Source organism: Arvicola amphibius, chromosome 15 (genome assembly GCF_903992535.2).
Source record: "Arvicola amphibius chromosome 15, mArvAmp1.2, whole genome shotgun sequence".
NCBI lineage: Eukaryota > Metazoa > Chordata > Mammalia > Rodentia > Cricetidae > Arvicola > Arvicola amphibius.
Window position 1 is genome coordinate 5,150,124 of NC_052061.1, and position 22,697 is coordinate 5,172,820.

General features: G+C 40.0%; 1 protein-coding gene across 2 annotated transcripts in view; it reads right to left on the reverse strand.

Moving 5' to 3' along the window:
* The window catches only part of Rspry1 (ring finger and SPRY domain containing 1), a 51,568-nt gene that overhangs the window by 18,958 nt on the left and 9,913 nt on the right, over positions 1 to 22,697 (reverse strand). For both annotated transcript variants that reach the window (XM_038312595.2, XM_038312596.2), the window contains exons 2-10: positions 16,534 to 17,035; positions 10,653 to 10,705; positions 9,923 to 10,035; positions 7,888 to 8,014; positions 7,119 to 7,177; positions 5,216 to 5,282; positions 3,944 to 4,075; positions 2,283 to 2,398; positions 1,079 to 1,222 (exon numbers count right to left, since the gene is read on the reverse strand). In XM_038312595.2, coding sequence (XP_038168523.1) covers positions 1,079 to 1,222; positions 2,283 to 2,398; positions 3,944 to 4,075; positions 5,216 to 5,282; positions 7,119 to 7,177; positions 7,888 to 8,014; positions 9,923 to 10,035; positions 10,653 to 10,705; positions 16,534 to 16,883 — 1,161 coding nt within the window. In that variant the 5' untranslated portion in view covers positions 16,884 to 17,035. The remainder of the gene's footprint in view (positions 1 to 1,078; positions 1,223 to 2,282; positions 2,399 to 3,943; positions 4,076 to 5,215; positions 5,283 to 7,118; positions 7,178 to 7,887; positions 8,015 to 9,922; positions 10,036 to 10,652; positions 10,706 to 16,533; positions 17,036 to 22,697) is intronic.

The following is a 22,697-nucleotide window of genomic DNA, read 5'->3' on the forward strand; positions in this document are numbered from 1 at the left end:
AGTGTGTACCACCACCGCCCAGCTAAAAATTTTTTTGTTTTTGTTTTCTCTTTCAGTTTTTTCGAAATAGTTTCTACGAATAGTTTTGATTGTCCTGAAACTCATTCTGTAGACCAGACTGGCCTTTAATTCAGAGACTCACCTGCCTCTGCCTCTGCCTCCTAAGTGCTGGGATTAAAGGCATGCACCAACACTGCCCAGTCAAAAGATTCCTTTATTTAAAGATGCATTTTTATTTTTTATTTATGTGTATGTTAGTGTGTGTGTACAATATGTATGTGGGCACCCAAAGAGGTCAGAAAGGGTTGTTGGATCTCCTGAAGCTGGATTTACAAGTGGTTGTTAGTAGCTTCACGTGGGTACTAGGAACCAAATTCAGGTCCTCTGGGATGAGCAGAAAGCACTCTTAACTACTGAATCATCTCTCTGGCAACCTTATAAGGTTTCCAAACCCTACAAGGTTTCCAAAATTTAATCTCAAGGTAAAAATCATCCATTGCCAACCAGGCTGTGGTGGCGTACACTTTTACAACTAGGACTCGGAAGGCAGAGGCAGGTGGATTTCTGAGTTTGAGGTCAGCAAGTTCCAGGACAGTCAGGGCTACACAGAGAAGCACCATCTCAAAAATAACAAAAAACAAAATGGAAAAATAGATGTCCCCTGTTACAGTTCAATAACCAGGTCCCAGATATGGCTGGGACTACAGGAGAGCCATAAAGACATCTCTAGTCGAGGGGTGGTGGCGCATGCCTTTAATTCCAGCACTCGGGAGAAAGAGGCAAGCTGATCTCTGTGAGTTGGAGGCCAGCCTGGTCTAAAAAACGAGTTCCAGGCTGTTACACAGAGAAACCCTGTCTCGAAAAACAGAAACAAAAACAAACAAGCAAAAAAAGGGAAAAGCCCAGAGGCTGAGAGGCATCTCCACTTGTTTCCTAGTTCTACATCAGCACAGCAAGCCTCTGTTAGGAGTCTGGCACCACCTAGCTATTGAACAAGCCTGTCTGAAGATAAACATATCCACCTGTCCACCAGAAAAGCAAGCTGCCGCCGTTTCATTCGCATTCCCCTGGTACTCACGTGGTTGAGAAACTTGCTGTCTCGAGTAGCCCAGCCAATCTGCATGACACCAGAAGTGATCACTGTTACTTCGTAGTACCACACCCCAGTGTCCACACAAAAAGTGCAGCGGACACTCTCAAAGGAGGAGGCATCACAGCGAGCCTGGCAGAACCAAGGGGTACAAATCAATCCATCAGTAACTGGAAGACAGGACAGAGTTTTCCTTATCAATGCTACACTGTTCATCTTCAGTGATTTTAAAAAGCATCAAACTGAGTGACTTCTAGGATTTCAAAGATAGCTGCAACTGCAAATAGTTAAAGCTGCTGGTTTTGTTTTTCAGTACTTAGAGAGCTTGCTTTAGGATCGGCATATTTATAAGTGCAAACACTGTCTTCATCAGATGAAGAAGGAGAAAGGTAAAGACAGGGTGTCTACATAGAATTCAAAGACAAAATGACAAAAGGGACTTGGCAACCACTGTTCAATTCTGAAATGCCTCGTCCTTGGTACTTTCCTGTATATAAGCAGCTCTTCTATCACCTGCAGTATAAAATTGGCAATATCCAACACAAGAAAGGGAAGCACCAGGTCTAGCACAATTGGCTATGTGGGCATTTGCAGAAGGAGAGGCTTCTTTGGGAAACATCTGTCTTCATACTTTTAGTTGAATAAAATGACAAAGATTAAAAACAGATATAGAGCTAAAAGAGATGGCTCAGCAGTTAAGATCACTGATTATAAAGGATGTGGGTTTGAGCCCCAGCACCCACATGGTGGCTCACAAACTTCTGTAACTCCAGATCCAGGGGATCCGATGACTTCTGGCCTCCACAGGCACCAGGCAGGGAAATGGTACATAGACATACATGCAGGCAAAATATCCATATACATAAAATATTTTGAAGTGTTTAAAAACATTTAGCTAGGGCTGTAACTCAGTAGTAGAACACTTACTTAGGAACTGAGTACCACAAACAAACAATTCAGACCTATGTGAACCAGTCAACAAGCACTGCAGCGCTACGATGGAGCAGCTCTGTGGGGTGTAACTGAGTAAGCGGCATCCCGAAGCAGTCTCTATCCTTACCACTTCTACCTCTAGCCACTCTTCAGATAGAAGGAAAGCCTCTACCTGTTCTCTTAACCATTGTCCTGAAGCAGGGCATAAAAAATGGGGGAAAAGTAGTTTTAGCCCTCAAAAGGTCTGTGAAAGCTTTACCTCCAAGCCATGAGGTGAGATCTTCAAGTACTCGCTGACATCATTGCTGTTCAGCATGGCCCTAATGTTTTTCAAGTCCACTTTCTCATAGGTTAGTTGTCTACCTTCTTTTAAAACTGCAAAAGAAAAGGTGGTCATGTTTCCTAGGGCAGACTGTAATGGTTTAGAAGAAAGGAAAAACTGTCATCTCTAGTTGTCAAAGAATGGAGAACTGGTTGGACCTAGCATCTTAGCTGTGCTGTTACATGAACTAATTAGCAAAGGCCAGAAAAGGCAACACTGCAAGCGTGGGGTTTCCAGTCTCTGTACCTATTAGAGTGCATGAAACAAAATCTAAATAACAGGTCTCACTGTGTAGCCCTGACTGGCCTAGAACTTATCAACTGACAGAGATCTACCTGTCTCTATCTCCGAAGTACAGGATTAAGTGTGTAATCTCGGGATAGTGGGTTTTTGTTTTGTTCAGTTCTGTTTTTTAGAGGCAGGGTCTAATGTGGCTTGGTTTGGGTTTAAATTCACTATGTAGCTGAGGATGACTTTGAACTCATTTCTCCTGCCTTTGCTTCTCAAATGCTAAAATTATAGCTATACAATCATTCCCATCTTCCAAATTGCATTTACTCAGAATTACCTTTAACTAGCACTACATAGACTGTACTCCATGTTAGAGCAAGAATTAGAGGTTATGTGTTTAACTGTACATTAGTACAGTGCTAGCAATAGAGACAGGTAATGGTACAGCAATTTGGTTTGTATTCTAGTAGCCTTTGGAGGAGAAAAAGTTAAAAAAACTGACACTGTGTAAGAAAGAATTAATTTGGGTTTGAGGAGACCATCTGAGATAAGAAGAAGAGAACAAAGAAGGTAAAAGGGCTGGGGCTATAGCTCAGTGGTAGATGCTTTCCTAGCATGAACAAGGTTCTAGAACCCATCCTTGCACTGAAAATTAAATTCTGTCTTTTTGTTTCCTGGCCTCCCTGACTGGGCTGTTCTTCCCACCTTCCTGCCACGGTAAACTGAAAGCTCTGAAACTATGAACCAAAATAAGTAATTCTTCCCATTAGGTTTTTCATGTCACATATTCCATCACATGACAATAAAACACACACACGCACATATACACAAGGAAAGACAAAGAAGAAAGTACAAGTGTGAACAGGCCCAGGGGTGGAGTTAGCTGGACCTAGCTGGTGGGCAGTGAGGAAAGTGTGTGCTGACAAGCTTAGCCAGAGCTATATAATTAAGACATCTGATTCAGCTGCTGTCAGTAAAGGTCTGTGACCCAAAGAATGCTAGAAAGGAAGCGTTCCACTTAACTCTCCTGACAGGTGCCTAGGATACTTTTCTATCAGAGTACATCCACCCTGCAGTGGAGACGCTTATTAAGAACTCCCACTCATTACAGCAAAAGGAAGGCTATTGATCCTACTGAAGACAGGGGTTTAGAAACGTAAACAAATTTTGACTGGTGAGATGGCCCAGCAGGTACAGGCAGTTGCCTGATGACATGGAACCCACATGGTGGAAAGAGAACCAACTCCTAAAATTTATCCTTTAACTGCTACAAATGTGTACATCCACCCCAACGCAACATAAACAAAACGAAAATATCAATATAGAGAAGCAGAAACACATTTTAATAAAGGACAACCCCCACTCACAGAGATTGTCTAAGCTCCACTGGGCACAGAAGCCAACTTGACGTTTCAGATAATCAGGATCATCAGCCCACAACTCCAAGGTGACCAGTCGGTCACTAATACTGGATTCAGAGATAGTCAATTTATTTTCACCTGTTTAGAAGGATGAGATCTTTAAATAACAATGGCAGAAGAGGAGGATATACTGGGCAGATTAGTGGTGGTAAGGAATGAGGGAGACAATACAGAATTTGGAGACTGGAACAGTTTTCATTAACACTTCCCTCTAGGGATGACACAAGCAAAAAACTTGTGACTTTCTACCTTTTCATCACTCTTTTAAAATATTTATTTGGTTATTATTATTATTATTATTATTATTATTATTGTCTTTAAAATAGGGTCTCTCTATGTAGCTCTGGTTGTCCTGGAACTCCCTATGTAGACAAGGTTGGCCTGTAATGGAGAGCCGCCTACCTCTGTGCCCTAAGTGCTGTGATTAAAGGCATGTACCATAACACACAGTTTAAGATTTACTTTTTATTTATGTATATCCATAAGAGTCTGTGAATGTGTATGTCATGTGTGTCTGAGTGCCTGTAGAGATCAGAAGAGGGTTTCAGATTCCCTGGAGTGGAGCTACAGGTGGCTGTGAGCTGCCCAACAATGTCGGTGCTGGGAACCAAACTCCAACCCGCTGGAAAAGCATCAAGTGCTCTTAATTGCTGAGCCATCTTTCCAGCCTCATCATGTCACTGAAATTATTCCTTTAAATTCTCTGTGTGTGGTTTATGTATGTGTTTGTCTGTGTGAATATATGCACACGTGCGAGGCATGCATGGAAGCCAGAAGAGAGCACTGGGTGTCCTCGTCTACATGCTCCACCATTCCTTTTGAGGCAGGATCACTCCTTGAATTGGGGGCTTGAATTTTTATAACTGGGCTGGAAGCCAGCAAGCCTCAGCAATTGTTTGGTCTTTGTTCACCTCAGAGGTGTGCATGAGGTGCCAGGTTTGTTAATGAGCATTGGGATCCAAACTCAGGTCTTCATGCTTGCAAAGCAAGCGCTCTTAACTGTTGCCACATCTCGCCATCCCCTTATCATTGAAGTTTTAGCTATAAAATTATAGTCACCATGCTTAGAATCTTAGCTGAGAACAATCTTTGTTTTTGTTTTTGATATACTTTGATGGTTTTCTAACCAGAATGTATGTACATTTGATGGAGTTAAAAGCGTAGGCTCATTTTTTACAACCAACAAAGATCACTAGTGCAAGAAGTCACTATACCTACTTGTCTGGGCAAACTTTTCCAGTGCAATCAGTGCAAAAAGCATGACTGTAGGGTGTGACTGTAGCTTCTGAAAGACAACAAAAGATAAAAGCAAAAGTCACCTCTGCAGAGGCAGTAAGGCATCAACTTCATATTCTTCCTTAAATACAGGCAGAAAAGTCTCCCTCATTCAAACTTTCAATTGTCCACTTGGCTAATGGAGACCAAGATAGAATCTCTTAATCTATTTTTCAAAAATCATTGGGTTAATTTATAGATATGGACATTTCAGCAGTATCTTATTAAATGCATTATGCTATTAAACTTAGTAACATTTGTATTATGGCTTTGTTAGCTAAAAGAATACTCATTAAAATAAGCCAAAAAGAAAAGCAGAATTATACCTAAAAAATAACCTTTAGGAACCACAAAGAAATACCATCTCTAGAACTATAAATAATGATATTATCAATTAACATCTTAAGTTTTTTATGTGAGACAGGGTCTTTTACGTAGCTCTGGTTGTCCTGGAACTCGCTCTGTAGAACAGGCTGGCCTCAAACTCACGGAGATCCTCCTGCCTCTGTCCCCTAGTGCTAGAATTAAAGGCATGCAGCACCACACCTGGCAATATCTTAGTTTTAATCTAGTTCCTGCAGGGAATTCTACAGTTGCTGCTGCTGACAGGAGAGATAAGATATGTACTTAACTTATATTTGAATTTACATCACCCACCTAAAGAGAGGCCTACATAGCCGGGTGGTGGTGGCGGCGGCGGCGCACGCCAGTTTAGCACGGTTTAGAGAAGCACTGTTCTCCCTGCTATAAAACCTCTTCAGCATCTTTATCCTTGCCACTTCCTTAACTCTCTTGCCTGGTTTTTCCAGTCCCAAATTTTCCAATTCACATCCTCCTCCCTCTGAACACTGTCTTCTCTGATCAGATAACTCTGTCACTTGGCTTCTGCCCTGCTGCTTTAGCCTGGAAACTCACTGTGAGTTCCTAATCTTAACCTTCTCATGAACTAGCTAAGCCCCACCACATCAGGAAGTCTGTCTTCCACGATTACTACAGGCCCCTTGTCACCCACCCATCCCTTCACCTTCTCAGAACTCTTACAGCACCAGTCTGGAGGAAGTAATTTTGCCCTAGATCACATCCTGTCATAAAGTGTAATTTAACTGCTGTCTGAATGGTTCTATTTCTTTACATTATAGTGAGCTTTGTGAAGGAAAATGACCCTCCCACTACTTTGGTACCTACCAGCGCTCACACAGAGCTGTATAAGGGTTATTTTAATCACTTATTGTGTAGGCACCAACAAATAAATTCTTTTAGGATAGAGATTTTTAAAAAGGCCAGTGCTCACTAGGCTTGCAAAAATAACTTAGAAACACAGGCTAGTCAATACTGCAGTCAAGAGCTATGAGCAATAGGGAGACAGAGCTTCAACAAACCACCAACTTCATGGGTGATACATCTATCATTCCACCAATGACATTTTCACTGTAAAGGGAAGGGTGGGCAGGACTAGAGATTGTTATACACTGGGAACTAGGCCTGCTGTTGGAATGCCATGTAATTCTGTTTCCACTGTGTGTGGGGAGGTGTAGTGGACTGGTGGGGCAGTATTCTCCATTACTATTTTGTAGACTGTAAGAACACACAAGAAGTCCTAGCAGCTATATTATGACTAAATTTAAAACTAGATCAATTCAATTATTATTTGCTTGTAATAAATTCCCCCTCTTTCTCGCTCTCCTTTCTGTCTCTAATCATAGGAGGTGATAAACAAAAACCCAGGGAACACCTGTACATAAAATTTATAACCCACCCTATCCTCTGCACCAGGAACTATGTTGGTGATTTCAGAAAAACAGACAATCTGTATGATGAGAATAATCATCTTTGATGTCTTACTTACCAGACACTGTAGCAAATATTCCAGTATCCCTGGGCTAAGTAAACCTATGCTTGCAGGACCTAGAAAAACACAGCAAATACTGGATATAATTAAAAGTGCCATGCTATTTTAAACCAGTAAATAATAACAAAATTATTTTGCTTCAGTTCTGTTCTCTGATGCACATTCCCCAGGCCTCCTCTCTCAGGCTGTTCCTACTACCATCTCCATTTCACAGCTTAGCAACTGAGTCCACCAAAGAGAGCCATGAGACTCTAGACCAGCACCCACGTGTTCTGATTTTCAATCCATTATTTCTTCCAACATATATAAAGTAACTGGCTGAGATATTCTCATGCAATTTGCTGTTAATATTCCTAAAATGGGTAATATTCATTACTATAAATGTATATAATATTTATTTGTTATACTATATTGTGCCTTTTCCCTGTCTTAAGCAAAAAATGACAAATTTATCTTAAATTTCTCTGAAAAAAATAAAGCTAAATTAGATTACATTTAACTGTCATTTGAGTAATTTTCTTCCTTTTATTTCATTTCTGTTCATTCCTTTTTTGTTTTTTGTTTAAGATCTCCCAGAGGTATGGTTAGCCTCTAACTACGCAGGGGAGGCTTGAGCTCTCAGCCCTTTGTCTCACGGTGCTATGGTTACAGGTGTGAGCCACCACACTCAACTTCCTTCTGCTACAACAAACAGCCCAAAGGTCTGCAGCACAGATGTCTCAATGTCAAGCAAGTAAGGATCTTGGGTGGCGTGTGCTAGAGTTACCTGCTAGTTTCTCAGCCAAGCAGCCAAGGACTGCAGATGTGTTCCTATGTTTGGCAGGGTGGCCTGAGTCCTGGCATGCTACCTCTCCATTTAAATTGAGAATTTCAGTCAATTTCTGGAGTGCATCCTATAAAAAAAGTTACAAATAGATTTGATGAATATTTACTCTGTACGTTATTGTCCCATGGGAATTCTAGAAACAAAACCATAAAAAGGTATTCAATGAACTTGGAATGATCACATAAAATTATAAAATAACTCCAATGGTATTATTATTGAAATAATAAATAATAAGGTTGAAATATCTGATCAACCTTAAGTTTTCTCAATACCATATTTCATTTTATCCAAAATGTAGCAGTTATAGACAGTACATGTTTTATACTTTTGTTTTTTTGAGATGGAGTCTTGGTATATACATATAGCTATATATACCAAGGCTATCCTGAAACTCACTATAGCCCAGGATGGTCTTGAACTTGTGGTAATCTTCCTGTCTCAACTTCCCGAATGCTGGAATTACAGGTATGAATTACCACATCCATTTTACAATATACATACTCTTGAATCATTAACCACACTAAACCCATTTAAATGTTAATATGATTAATTACAGTAACTTGGTCATGGTGGAACATACCTAAAATCTTGGGACTCTGGAGGCTGAGGCATGAAAATTGTAGCATCAAGGCTAAACTGGGCTACCCAAACCGGCCTATGTTACAGAGCAAGATACTGTCTCAAAAAGAAACCAAACACACATAGTAAGACCCTGACTTAAAACAACAAATCCAAAAACATAAAACCAAAAATAATTATGACCTAGTGATGTTTAAATAAAAAGTTACTTCCCCCCCCCCCCAAGACAAGGGCTCACAGTAGTCTAGCCCAGGCTGGCCTGCAATTCCTAATATAGTCCAGGCTAGCCTTGAGGTCATGTAATCCCTATGCCAGCTTTCCAAATGCTGAGATTACAGGCATGAGCCACCTCACTCTGTATAGCTTTGAAGCCTGTCCTAGAACTTGTTCTGCAGACCAGGCTGGTCTTGAACTCAGAAATCCAAGTACTTCTGCCTCCTGAATGCCGGGATTAAAGGCGTGTGCCACCACCATCAGGCTGGGGTACTTTTTTTTTAAAGAGAGGGTCTCATGTAGTCCAAGCTGTCCTTAAACCTGCTGTGTAACCAAGGCATCAAGGCTTTCCTTGGACTCCTAAATTCCTACTTCTCCCCACTGAGTGCTAAAATTATAGGGATGTACTACAATGCTTGGGTTTACAAAAGGCTCTATCAGGCAAGAACAAATCCCACCAACTTTTTAGGCAAATTAAAAATGGAAAAATTAGCATAGGCAATGACCAACCTGACAATGACTAGGCTAAAGACATTCCTTTTCATGCTTTCCTACTCAAGTGTCTGAGGCTTCAACACACAATTAAAATATATCAGAATCCAAATTTTTAAAAGTATGCATGGGCATGGTGGTGCATGCCTTTAATCTCAGCACGCAGACAGATTTCTAAGTTTGAGGCCAGTTTGGTCTACAAAGTGAGTTTTAGGACTGTAAAGGCTACATAAGACCCTGTCTCAAATAAAACAAAATGTGTGCATGGAGGCAGTCTGTAGAAGGTAAAGGCCAAAGCAATAAAAATTTAACATTTGTGTCCTAGTTAGATTATGAGCCGGGCTTTGCAAACCTCTAATGTGCTTAAGTAAGACTCAGAAGAGCTTTTGGTACTGTACTTTTCCTCTTAAATAGAAAATCTTGGTTATGAGGAAGTTTCTCAGAGGCAGATAAAAGCTCATTTTCTTCTAGTTTTTAGACTGTCCTTGAAGATACAAATCTTTAAACATTAAAAAAATGCTGAACTAAAACTACTCAAAGAGGATATAGCACTTCATTAATAATAAAACTTTTCATACCTACCCAGTAATATACCTCAAATATATAAAGTCTATCAAATGCTTCTGTGAGATTACTCATGCTGTGTACAGATGGCACAGATGACAATTCCATGAAGATTAGTTTAACTTACTTTAGTGGGCAATGGACATTCGTCTAGTAACAAGGTTATAACAGCTGGTCCCAATGGATCTTCCAATGGAATAACTCTAATTAAAGACTGGACAACATCCAACCATCCTTCATCTAAGGGCAAACCAAGAAGATTATATAAAGGAGTCACTATTTTGGAAACATGAGAATATACAAAAGGACTTCACATTAACAAAGCAACGTTTTTGGCCTTTATGCAGTGGCTTTAAAAAGCCAGAAGCTGGCCTGGGTACTATCATAAATCCCTAGTTGCCATGATGGAACCAAAACCCTATTACAGGTATCTTGTGACTCAAGGGCATTTTTAATTGTAGAAAATTTAAGCTATGGCCTTGATTCTCAGATTATGATTAAAATAGCTTTAAGCAACTCACTGTTGAACAGGACTGAACTATGTAAACAGCACTTGGCTCGATATTAGAATAATACTTAGGATACTGAAAGACAAACAATAGGACAAGTACAAAGACCCACCAATAAATTTTTTTAATCTCAATTTCAAATGAGATACAGTCATCACTGAGACGAGTAGCTCAATATTGAGGATGCAATGTATGGTCCTTAATATACTTTTACAGGAGACTTCCATACACCCAGAACCTTTTCTATGTTACATATGGCATTTTTACAATCTTTTATCTTTAAAAAGGTAGTCATACATCTTTCAATATTTTTAATAGGAAGCATTAAAAATAAAAACTTTAAAATACCTGTTTCTGCCATTTCATGTAATGTAATCATTGAATAGGGAGGTTCCTGATCACTGAAAAACAAATATTCCAGACATTAGACTTGAATTTAATTCCAAATAAAATTCAAACTGGAAGCATGGGGCCAAAACAGAGACAAGAAATTAACATGAATGGATGTTAGGCAAGAGACGGAAGAGATGACTGTAAGAACAAGTGTAGGCCATAGGTGCTCGCTTCCAGTCATGGGATGGCGCCCAAGAAAAGGAGCAGGTTGGGACACACAACTCCCCTCTGTGATCACATACTAAAACTTGGGACACGAGTTCTCAGCTTTATTTTTCAAGGCCCAGTGCCAGCTGACACGTGCCAGAAAGGTCATCAGCATCTTCATCACACTTACCTTAAACAGCTGTTAGGATGGGAGGTGGTAATTCCACCGAGGACTTAGGAATCAAGGGCCTACAGATATATTGCACTTACAAGACTTATTCTGAAAAAATACCACTGTTTGTTTAAGCTTCATAAAATGGTGACAGATGAATCCAAAAACGAAAGCAAGAGGACTTATTTAATAACTTAGATACCTCTCTAAAATGGAATTAAATGTCTCAATGGGTTTTCACACTGTCTCCCCAGGAATTCTAGAGAGGTGTTTTAGGGGAGCATCAGTGCTGAAACGTTTTCCACCAAACAATGATAATTCGAATTGCTTAAGAACTCACCTTTTGCTTACAGGTTCTGGATTTCTGGTTTGTGTGTGTGGGTGTGAGATGTGCGTTTGTGTGTGTGGGTGTGTGCGTTTGTGTGTGCGTGCACGTGTGGAGGCAGAGGCTGACGTCATGCTCCATCACTCTCCACCTTACTCTCCTCACCTGAAGCTCACCATTTCAGCTAGACCGGATGGCCAGTGAGCACCCCTGGATCCACCTGTCTCCACTCTCCCAGTGCCAGGGCTATAGATGCACCCAGCTTTTACGCAGGTGCTGGGGATCCAGAGCTCAGGTTGCTCAGCTTGCCAGGTAATGAATGGTCCTCATGCTGTACAGCAAGCAGTTTACTCACTGAGCCATCTCGTCAGCCCTGGCTTTCTGTTTCCTACTATGGGAAACACAGCAAACAAACATAAAAACTATTGTCTTAAGTCATTTAATCCTCAGAACAACTTTGAGATAAGGAGATTACTACATTTAGCTCAGATGTTCATTAGGTGCTTGTTACTTGGCAAACCTGTGTCTTTTCACAAGATGGGTTAATTATTATTTAAAAGGTGTTTGAGGGCCAGTGAGATGACTCAGAGGGTGAAGGTGTCTGCCGAGCAAACCTGATAACCTGGGTTCTACCCCCGATCTTACAGTAGGAGACTCCCAAAAGTTATCCTCTGTCTTCCACATATACAGCATACCCCAGGAGCACCCATGCCCCCCACCCCCAACACAAATAAATGTTTTAGGTGGGGCACAGTAGCACATGCCTGTAATCTCAGTACTCAGGAGGTTGAGATAGGAGTTCTTGTCTCAAAAGAAAAAAAAACTTAAAAATATAACTATTGCACACATTCCCAAAGGACAGCATATCAATAATAAAGTCAAATATGCACATACCTAACATCTTTAGAGAAAGTTACATAGGTCTACACATAAATGTATATTTTTGCTATTTATCTCAGGGTATTTGCAATAAGAATTTTGCATTTGCCTAAGTAACTATTACCATATGAAAATACATGACAAAATATGGTACTTATTTTGTCAGTTGGGTAGTGGTGGCGCATGCTTTTAATCCCAGCACTTGGAAGACAGAGGCAGGTGGATCTCGGTGAGTTCAAGGACAGCCTGATCTACAAAGGGAGTTCCAGGACAGCCAGGGCTACAAAGAGAAACCCTGTCTCTAAAAACAAAACAAAAAGGACTTTCAAGCATACAAAGGAATTCTCTATAGCAGCCAGAAGCAGGTGAAGATTTACATATAGCAATACAGGTCTCAAACATAATAATGAGAAAAAAATTTTTTAAAATGTTTTCTATAATTAAATTAATAATGTACTTTTTAAAACCCACCCCAACCCCTTTCTATAGATATTCTTCGGATATAGATGCAAGTAAATGTAAGCTTGAAGCTGGAACACTAGTATAATTACCTACTGATATGTGGAGGTGGGTGCTGAAAAAAGTAAAATTCAGAGAAAAACAATAAAATGCAACAGAGCCAGCAGCCAATAAGGTAAAGAAATATTGCTTGTCTATATGGAGATACATAAAGGACACAAACACATCCCTCTGTTCAAAGAAGACGCATGTCCAATGAGGCAGAAAGAGCAGACATTTCTGATGGCGGACGGTATGCCAGAGGATTACTGAGCTGTGGGCTGTGAAATGGACAGAGGACTGAGGGTATCAGCCTGCTAGGTTACAGGTTGAAAGCTTCATCTATGGTAGGACAGGAAAGCTGCACAAAGTAGTCTGGAGCATGGATCCTTCTCCAGGAAGGACAATCAGAGATACAAGTGCTGTAAAGTACAAGTCTCCAGTGACAATTTTTTTTTTAGAAGGCAAAATAAAATTCATGCTACAGGTCTTATCTTTTTACAGACTTGGAAACCCAGAACTACCGATTTTAATTAGGTTTACTTGGAGACTGGGGGAGCATATTAGCATGGCATAGTGAGGAAGAACCCAGGAGGAAACCTGCAGCTGGGTATGATGGCAAATGCCACTGTGGCCTGCCCCACCTACACAGTGAGACCTTGTCTCAGAGAGAGAGGGGAAAAAGGAGTCTGTAAATTAAATTCCAGACATGTTTAAAAAAAATTCAAAACCCTAGCATTAAGATCATAACAATCTGAGTCACTATTCAAAATAAGCAAAGATTTTTAAAATGATTTTAAAATAAGCTTATTTGCAGGAACAACAACTATAAGAAGTGCATGAAAACAAAATGGCCAAGCAAAAACCAAGAAGCAGACATTAAAAAGAAAAGAAGATGGAATTCAGATATGCCAGAAAGAGAAACTGAGTGAATCTGAAGAGAACATGCCTGTACTCTGCCATTCAGGAGGCTGAGGCAGGGAGAAAATCCTGAGCTTGAGGTCAGCTAAACCAAGGGGACAGAGGCATATACATACAGGGAAAAATACTGAAGGATTCACTTTGAATACCAGAAATATTCAAAGATGTAATAGCTGAGAATTTCCAGAACTGAAGAACAAACACAAAGGATTAAAATCAGGCAGCCACAACAAGAAGAAAGCCGAGTATGAAGGCATGCTGTGATTAGGCCATTTATTTCAAAATGAAGTTGTGGAGAACTAGAAAGAACAGCATAAAAACTTTGCTCCACAGCCTCTCTGCCAAGGCACTGGGACCTGCTGTCTTCTCACATCAGCATTTCTTCCTATGTAAACAACAAGAAAATCTAACCAAGAGACTACTTGGTAACTGCCACATCTACATCTGTAACAGATTTAGATATATTCTTGCTACATCCCTTTGTCCTGTCCTTTGTAGTTCTCCTTGACATTTCATCTTGACAACCTCAAGAACCAAGTTATAAAATTACCCTTCAGTATCTTCTGAAATCAAGTCAGGAACTTGATTTCTGGGGAGATGGTTCTGCAGGTAAAGCACAAGTGTGAGGACCTCAGTTTGAGTCCCTAGTGCCCACATAAGAGTCTGGTGCAGCAATCACAGAGACAACAGGCAGAGACAGAAGTCCTCCAAGTCTGCAGGCCAGTGCACAACAAAAGAAGCAGGTCTCAAACAGACAGAGGGTGAGGGCAGACATCCAGGCTGTTCTCTGACCTCCACACCCATGGCAAGCACGTGCCTGCACTCACACGGCTTTGTGTGCATGTGTGCACACACACACAATAATAAAAATATAATTAAACTATAAAGCTGGGTTTATCTCTGTAATCCCAGGTACTCTGGAGGCAAGGCAAGAGGATTGCAAGTTTAAGACCTGCTTTATTTTTCCAGTCTCAGAAATTATACTTATCATTCTATAGAGACAAATTTAAGTAGAAGTCACCTTGTTACTCGAGCATATAGTACTTGCCTCCCCCCCTCCTTTTTTTTTTTTGGAGATAAGAGTTTCTCTGTGTAGCCTCGGTTGTCCTGGAACTCGAACTCTGAGATCTGCCTGCCCTTTCTGGGATTAAAGAGATTTGCTTACCACTGCTGGGATTAAAGGCACACTTGCTTCTCCTATGTGAATTATTATGAGCTTGATTAACAAGAAGACTTAAAATTTGTAATGTTTGCTTGGAACTTGGAACTAAAGCTTGCTTCTATATCCTTTATACTTGCCTTTAAAATACAGCAAAACCTACTCTGCACCTGTTTCTCAATGTGCTTAATTAACATTGTTGTGGTTTACTTCCTTATTTGGAAAGGATAATTTTCCATTATAGTCATAGAATATGAAGGATAACTTTTAAAAGAAATATTCTTTTGTGTGTGTTGAATCTAGTTAAGAGCTTAATGGATATTAGTTAAGTGTTCTAACTTGAACTAATATCCCTAACACTCCCCCCAAATTATTATTCTTGTAGATCAACAAATACTTCAGTACTGTGTGGAAGACTCTAATATAGCTCTAAGGATTTGTTTGTATATTTTAGGTGCACAGTGTTTTTTCTTTATCATTTTTTAAATTAAACAAAACTGCTTTTATTAGTATGATTATTAAATACTTAGGAATTTTCTAGCAAAACCTAAAGCAAAAACTGAAAATGACTGCTGTCTTTTGAGCACTTCTTTTTCTTTTTTTCTAATATTACTGAGTTTTAAAAAAAAAAGATTTATTTGCCGGACTCTGGTGATGCACGCCTTTAATCCCAGCACTCGGGAGGCAGAGGCAGATGAACCCCTGTGAGTTCGAGGCCAGCCTGGTCTACAAGAGCTAGTTCCAGGACAGGTAGGATTGTTACACAGGGAAACTCTGTCTCAAACAATAAAAAAAAAAGATTTATTTAATGTGCATTTGTGTTTTGCCTACATGCATATCTGTGTGAAGGTGCTAGATCCCCTAGAACTGGAGTTACAGACAGACAGTTGTGAGCTGCAATGTGGGTGCTGGGATTTGAACCTGGGTCCTTAGGAAGAACAGTCAGTACTCTTAACAACTGAGCCATCTCTCCAGCCAAAGAATAATAATTAAAAAAAAAAAAAAAGATTAGAGAAGTACCTTGCTCAATGTCATAAAGTTAGTAATGAGCTAGAATCTGAATCTAGGCCCTTCGTGGTCTAACTTAGGCACTTACTAAATAACTTCGAACTTTTGTCAATTTGAACAATATCCTTTAATTTCACTGCCATTAGATTTTGTTTTTAGACAAAGCAGGAGAAGAACACAGGCCCAGGTGTGCCCTGCAGTTTCAACTTACAATTTCTTCAAATGGCTCTAACAGGCTCAATAAGAATTAATAAAGCAGGAGAGAGATAAAGAGAGAGAGAGAGAGAGAGAGAGAGAGAGAGAGACAGAGACAGATAAAACTCTTTACCCACAGAAGTTGCATGCAGCCATATTCTTGGTAAGACTACTTATCTTGAATATATGAACAGATTGGCAAGCACAGTAACGGATCTTCAAGAAAGCATTTCCTCATTTCCTACTTCAGCAAGTAACACAAACTCACTCTGAGGTTACTGTACTCCCTTATAAAGATCATGTTTTCAGTAAGAGTTTTCTGTACAGAAGCATTCAAACTTTTCCAGACAGGAGTAGATGACAGCAGTGAAAGCATCCAACCTTCTTTACTCTGTCAGAGGAGAAATAAGCATTCTCTCTTGGCCTAGGAGCACAAGGCTTGGCAGACATAAATGAATGGAAGGAGTCCACCAGTGGTGGTTGCTGGCAGAACACTTCCCTGGCACTGGTGCGACAGTAGGTCGATACTTACTTATCTACGAGAGTCCGTATTACCGCCAGTGTGTCCAGCACTAACCCATCCACATTCTGTTTCTTTCTCCTCGGTTCATGTGGTCCTCGGCCTCTCCTCGGAGGCCGAACGGGGTCCCGAGGTTGACTCCTAGTGTCAGCAGTAGGGACTGCACTGTTTTCAGCCTGCTGCTGGTGGGTGTCAACACTGTCTTCTGCTCCACTGTCATCTCGGCAGATACAGGAATTACCCATAGTAGTGGTGGCACCTGTAGTCCCCAACAGGTAGGCTATGTGCTCCTCGAGAGTCAATAGCAGACCCTGGCCAAGGCTTCTGCTTGCTAAGAACACAGCCCAACCAAAGACAATCATTTAGATAGTTTTCAATTTCCCAGGTACTGTTTCCATGATGTGGAGTTGAACTCGCATTCTATTCATTTTTAACAACTGCGTGCTGGAGAAGGTCGGACAGCTGACTTCCAACATTATCAACCACCAGGAATGCTGGCCATGCACTGGCAGTTCTACAAGAGAGGAAAAGAGAAAGAAAATTAACAGAAGATCGTGGTTACTTAATTACTCAAATTTTGCTAGTGTGGTTTTAATAGCATAGATTACAATGAAGTATCACCTTGGTTATTTTTACAGGTTCCCATTATAAAGATATCTTTGGATAACAGAACAATCAACAATTCCTTTTAAATTAAAAAACAAACATGATTGTTTTGTATGCATGTGATATATGTGGGTGTAAAAAAGTGCCCGTCACAGCACATATAAGAAGGCCACAGGACAATGTTCAGAAGTCAGTTCTCTCCTACCATGTGGGTCCTGGCGAACAAATCAGCTTATCACACTTACACAGAAAATGCTTTCAACCATTAAGTCATCTCACCAGCACCAATAACTCCTTTCTATCATTCATTAAATTTAAAATTGATTGATGGCTAAACCATATCCTTGTAAGCCACAGGACTTCTACTCAATGTTTAAAAACCATATATGTAGTTCCTATCCTTACAGAAATACATTTCACAAACTTACGCAACATTTTTTTGGGCGGGGTGAGACAGGGTTTCTCTGTGTAGCTCTGGAGCCTATCCTGGAACTTGTTCTGGAGAACAAGGCTGGCCTTGAACTCACAGAGATTGGCCTGCTTCTGCCCCCTGAAAGCTAGGATTAAAGGCGTGTGCAACCACCGCCCAGTATTGTGCTATACTTTCAAATGCTCCTTCTGTGATTTAAAAAAAAATGCATCATGTCCTTTATGTAAAAATATGGGAAAATTTAATGTTTCAAATAAAATATCTAATTACAGATGTCTATTGATGAAAAAGTTATGATACAAATATCATAACTCCTATCTAATTAATAATAAAAGAGTGAAGGAAGCTACACTTATTTCCCAAAGGAGGATCACTCAAGAATTTAACAGAAATCAGGGCTGTGGAAATAGCTCACTGGCAAGAGTGCTTTGCTCTAGAAGCCTGAGGATCCAAGTTCAAAACACCAGCACCCCATAAAAGATTGGGCATGGCAGTATGTGCTTGTAAACTTAGCACTGGGAACTGGATCCTTGTCGATCCCAAGTAACTAGTCTAGCTAAAATGGTCAGCCTCCAGTTCAGTGAAAGATTATACTTCAAGACAGTAAGGCAGAGAGCAATAGAGGAAGACCTTCCATATTCTGTTCTGGCCTCTACATATCCACAGAGGACATGTGTACATGCACTACCCAACCACAGAGAGGAGGGGAGGAGAGGAAAGAAGTGGAGGAAGGAGGTGTGGAGGGAAAATGTATAGAAATCATGCAAACGGTTACACACAAAGTTTTTCTGTTACATAGGGAAGATTGTTTAGAAAAATTGTGAATTCATGAAGAAAAGTTATGTTCTTCACAATGATTAGTCTGTTGCTAAAAAGTTAAAGAATCCAAGCACCTTCTGCCAAGCATTAGGGAGAGACTAGGAGGCTAAAAACAGGGAAGGCAAAGTCCCTGCACTCCATGGATGGCTAGTCTCATCCCACACAATGTGCTGACCATCATACATGATGGCAACAGCTCTTCATTGATCTGAAAACATGTGACTAGGTTCTGGAACGAAGTCTTGGAAGTAGGAGATAGAAAAAATGATGGTAAGTAAAACTAAAACCAAAACAATAAAAAACTCCAACAACAGGCCAGGTGTGGTAGAGTATGCCTTTAATCCCAGCACTTAGGAGCAGAGGGCAGGTGGATCACTGAGTTCGAGGCCAGCCTGGTCTATAGAGCGAGGTCCAGAACAGCCAGGACCACACAGAGAAACAAAATAAAGTCCCCCCCCCCCCCCAAAAAAAAACCAACAAAAAACAAACAAAAAATGGAGATGAGAATTTTTTCTTTAAGGTTTGAGGAAAATTTTATTAGAGTTTAAAAGAAAAAACCTAGGGCAGACAACCTGTAAATCTCAGTGGCTACTTCAAGGGAGAAAAGAATGGAGAAGGAAAAATACCCATGCCATATGAGTTATATTGACATGGAAATCAACTACACAGTGGGAAGAGAGACTTTGAGAAAGACTAAGAAAACTTAAACTACCAGAAAGCACTGGCTCTCGCCAGTGTCCAGAAGAGTCAGAAAAAAGAAGGTGTATCATTCAGAAAGGTGGGCAGACCCAACAGAACCTCACGGCAGCTTGTAGAGAAGGCCAAATGTTTACCCCCCCCCCCACATCGTACACACATGTACACACATACATACATAATTACAAGGAAGTAACTGAATATATAGGTAAGAAAATAACATAAGGACTCAGCTGCAAATAGGTTTTTAACACAAAACATACACTAAACTCACAAAAGCTGTATTACATTCCTATTACTATGAAGGCCAGGGTAAAATTCCCTCTCGAGAGTAGATAATCAAGAGTTTTCAATGCTTAACAGACAAAGAAGAAAGAAACTAGAAATAACTTTACTAAGTTAAAGGGGTTTTATAAATTAGGCTGATTTCTGAAAAAGACCAAGTGACCTTTAAGAATACATGCTCTAAGCCAGGCCTATCAGCAAGCACATGACTGCACTTCTAGCCCTTAGGAGGCTGAGGCAAGAGGATTGTGAGGTTTGTGTTTGTTTTTTGGGTTTTGAGACAGGGTTTCTCTGTAACTGTCCTGAAATTTGCTTTAGACCAGGCTGGCTTCGAATTCATAGAACTCAAGATCTGCCTGCCTCTGCAACCCCATGCGTTAGGAATAAGGACATGTGAGTTTTAAAAGCCAGCATGGGTTATATAGCAAGACACTGTTATATATGTGAGCTCATGCTTTGGCCCTTCCTGTCCAATAATCCTTGTTATAATCTCCTACTTTGATATCAATTATTAGGCATTGCAAATTAGTTTTTCTCTTTTATCTGAGGCCACAAATAACTATTCTTTGACGTTTTATTTTTTGAGACAGCATCTCTGAAGCCCAGGCTAGTCTGAACTCAGCATACAGCTCAGGCTGACCTGGACTCACAGAGATCCTCATGTGCCCCCTGAATGCTGGGTTACTAGTATAAGACACGGCGTTCAGCAACTGCCTGTGCAGTGTACACAGAGCTATCTTACCATTTATAGAAATATACTTCAGTTTACTCTTGTTTCTGACACATTATGGTATAAACATCTGTGGCTAAATTTACTAACATTTTGGGGTTGCTGGAAGGCATGGTCCAAGATCCAACACAGGGGGTTCTTTAAGGAAACACAGTCCCCCACAGAAATGCTAATTTAAACTGCCTTCTCACAACAGTCAGAGCCCATGGCCAAGCTCAATGTCAGCAGAGCAGAAAAGATTTCACTGGCTTCTCTAATGCTCTAAAGTCTTTACACATCATTGGCATGGAAAACAGAATGGGACACAAGATACAAACAGCTTTAGTCTAACCAGAAACATTAAACTAGGAAGGCACACCTGAGCAAGGGAAACAATCTGGTACTAAAAATAACACATAATGATCTCAGAATGTTAAAGTAGTTTAAGTCCGGGGTGGGAGTGGGGGGGAGACATTATACTTTAATAACAAAAGATATAAAGTTATTAAGCATCATTTACAAGAAACAATACTGAGGGGCAGGAGAGGCAGGTCAGAGGTTAACAGCCCTATTGTAGCCAGGAGGTAGTGGTGCACGCCTTCAATCCCAGCACTCAGAAGGCTGGTTTCCAAGGGTTCTTGCAAGCAATATGGTGCACATAAACTCATGCAGGTAAACACATCTAACATAGATAATAAATATATCTTTAAAAAGAGAAAAGAACAATGTTAAAAGTACCCATGAAGAAGGCAGCTTGTTGGGTCTCAACAACTTAAGACTTCATTCTATCTAAATTATTTTCCTAAGGCTTGTATATGTTTAGAATAATTAATTCCTTAGTGTAGATTTTTTTATTTAGTATAATTTCAAAGTGATGTGAAGATACTACATACATGCAGGCATTTTTAAAGCCCGACTAAGTTTGAAGTAAGAAGGGAAAAATTAAAAGTTTTTTTTTTCTATTTCTAAATTGAGGTCAAGTGCATTTTGAGTCACTGCCTTCAATAATTCAGAAAACAGTGTCCACTATAAATTTCTTAGGAAGGATATGGAGTGTATTTTGTTGGGAAGGGTGGTGTGATTTGTTTATAAATAATCTCACTAAGCTGTCCAGACCCAGTTTGGCATTGAATTCCTGACTTGTGTGATTCTCCGACTCAGTCCCCCAAGCTATGAATATTGGCATAATGCTACCAGCCTAGTTAAACAGATTTTTTAAAGTTTTCAATTATTTTAACAGTAGAGAGACTTTTTCTTCCTTTGCTTTAATTAATTTATTGTTTTGTTTTATCTAGACAGGGTTTCACTATGTAGCTCTAGCTGTTCTGGAACTCAGGCTGGCCTTGAACTCACAGAGACCCTCCTGTCGCTGCCTCCCAATTGCTATAATTAAATATGTGCAGCACTATGCCCACTAGAGACTTCTTCTTTTTTTAAACAAAAAGCTATAGTGACCAGGTGTGGTGTAGGTGGTAGAAGCCATGAAATGTTACACAGAAGATCACTTATGAAACATAAAGAAAAAATTAGAGCAAAAACATACAAAGAAAAAACTATCTTTAAAGAGTTTGTGAAATGGCCATATTCTTTAGGCTTACAGCCACGGCACACATATGTACAATGTATAAACTCCTTCAGTTTCATTCAGTACTACAAATGCATAGCTTCATCCTTAGAAGTGGGAGCTACCATGACATGCTTTCATTGGAAAGACTACTGGTTATTCGGTGAGAAGGTAAACAATTACACTTCAAACAACTTTGCTTTGTCTCTAAAGGAAAGAGGCAGTATGTGTTCCATTGCCAAGGACCACTGTTTCAGGACAGTATCTCCAGCTACAGCTTTTGCACAGGATACCAAAGGCCACTTGAAGCACAAGCACAGTACATGGACATCACAGTCAGACAGTCCTGGATACAAGTCCCAGCTCTGCTCTGCTTACTGTCAGGCACTCTAATGAATCTGACAATGATACACTTTACAAAGAGGAAGACAGTAATAATTCTTACCTCACAGTAACTCCAAAGAGTCAGAATTCACATTTCTAGGATGTGGCCCAAGCCTGTGACTACTGAAAAGCTCCCTAGGTGATTCTGATGCCAGCCAAGTCTGGAAATCACTGTTAGTTCCTGGCACAGAACCTGGCATCTACTGAAAGAATTATGGGGCAGACTGAAATACTAAGTAGTGATTCTTGTGAGGTCAAATATATCAATATTCCTTCCAGAAAAATAAAGATTATTTTTAAATGCTTGGAGATGACGGCCAAAATAGCCATTAGGAAATAGTCATACCTATAAAATGGTGGGGGTGAAGGAGAGCTCCAATACGAATGTATAAAAATTTCATAATAAAACATTTTAATTAGTGAAAAACAATAAAAACAGCTCCATATAGTATTTTTCATCAGCTCTACCCTGTAAAACATCATAAAGAAAGTAGATGGTATCCTGTTTATGGGTACTATTACCCAGAGTTTGAGAAAACTACAGTTTATATAAAAGCAATACACTTTTAACACTATAAACTTCAACATTATCTTTTTTTTTCTTTTTGGTTTTTCGAGGCAGAGTTTCTCAGTAGTTTTGGAGACTCTCTTGGAACTAGCTCTTATAGATCAGGCTGGCCTCG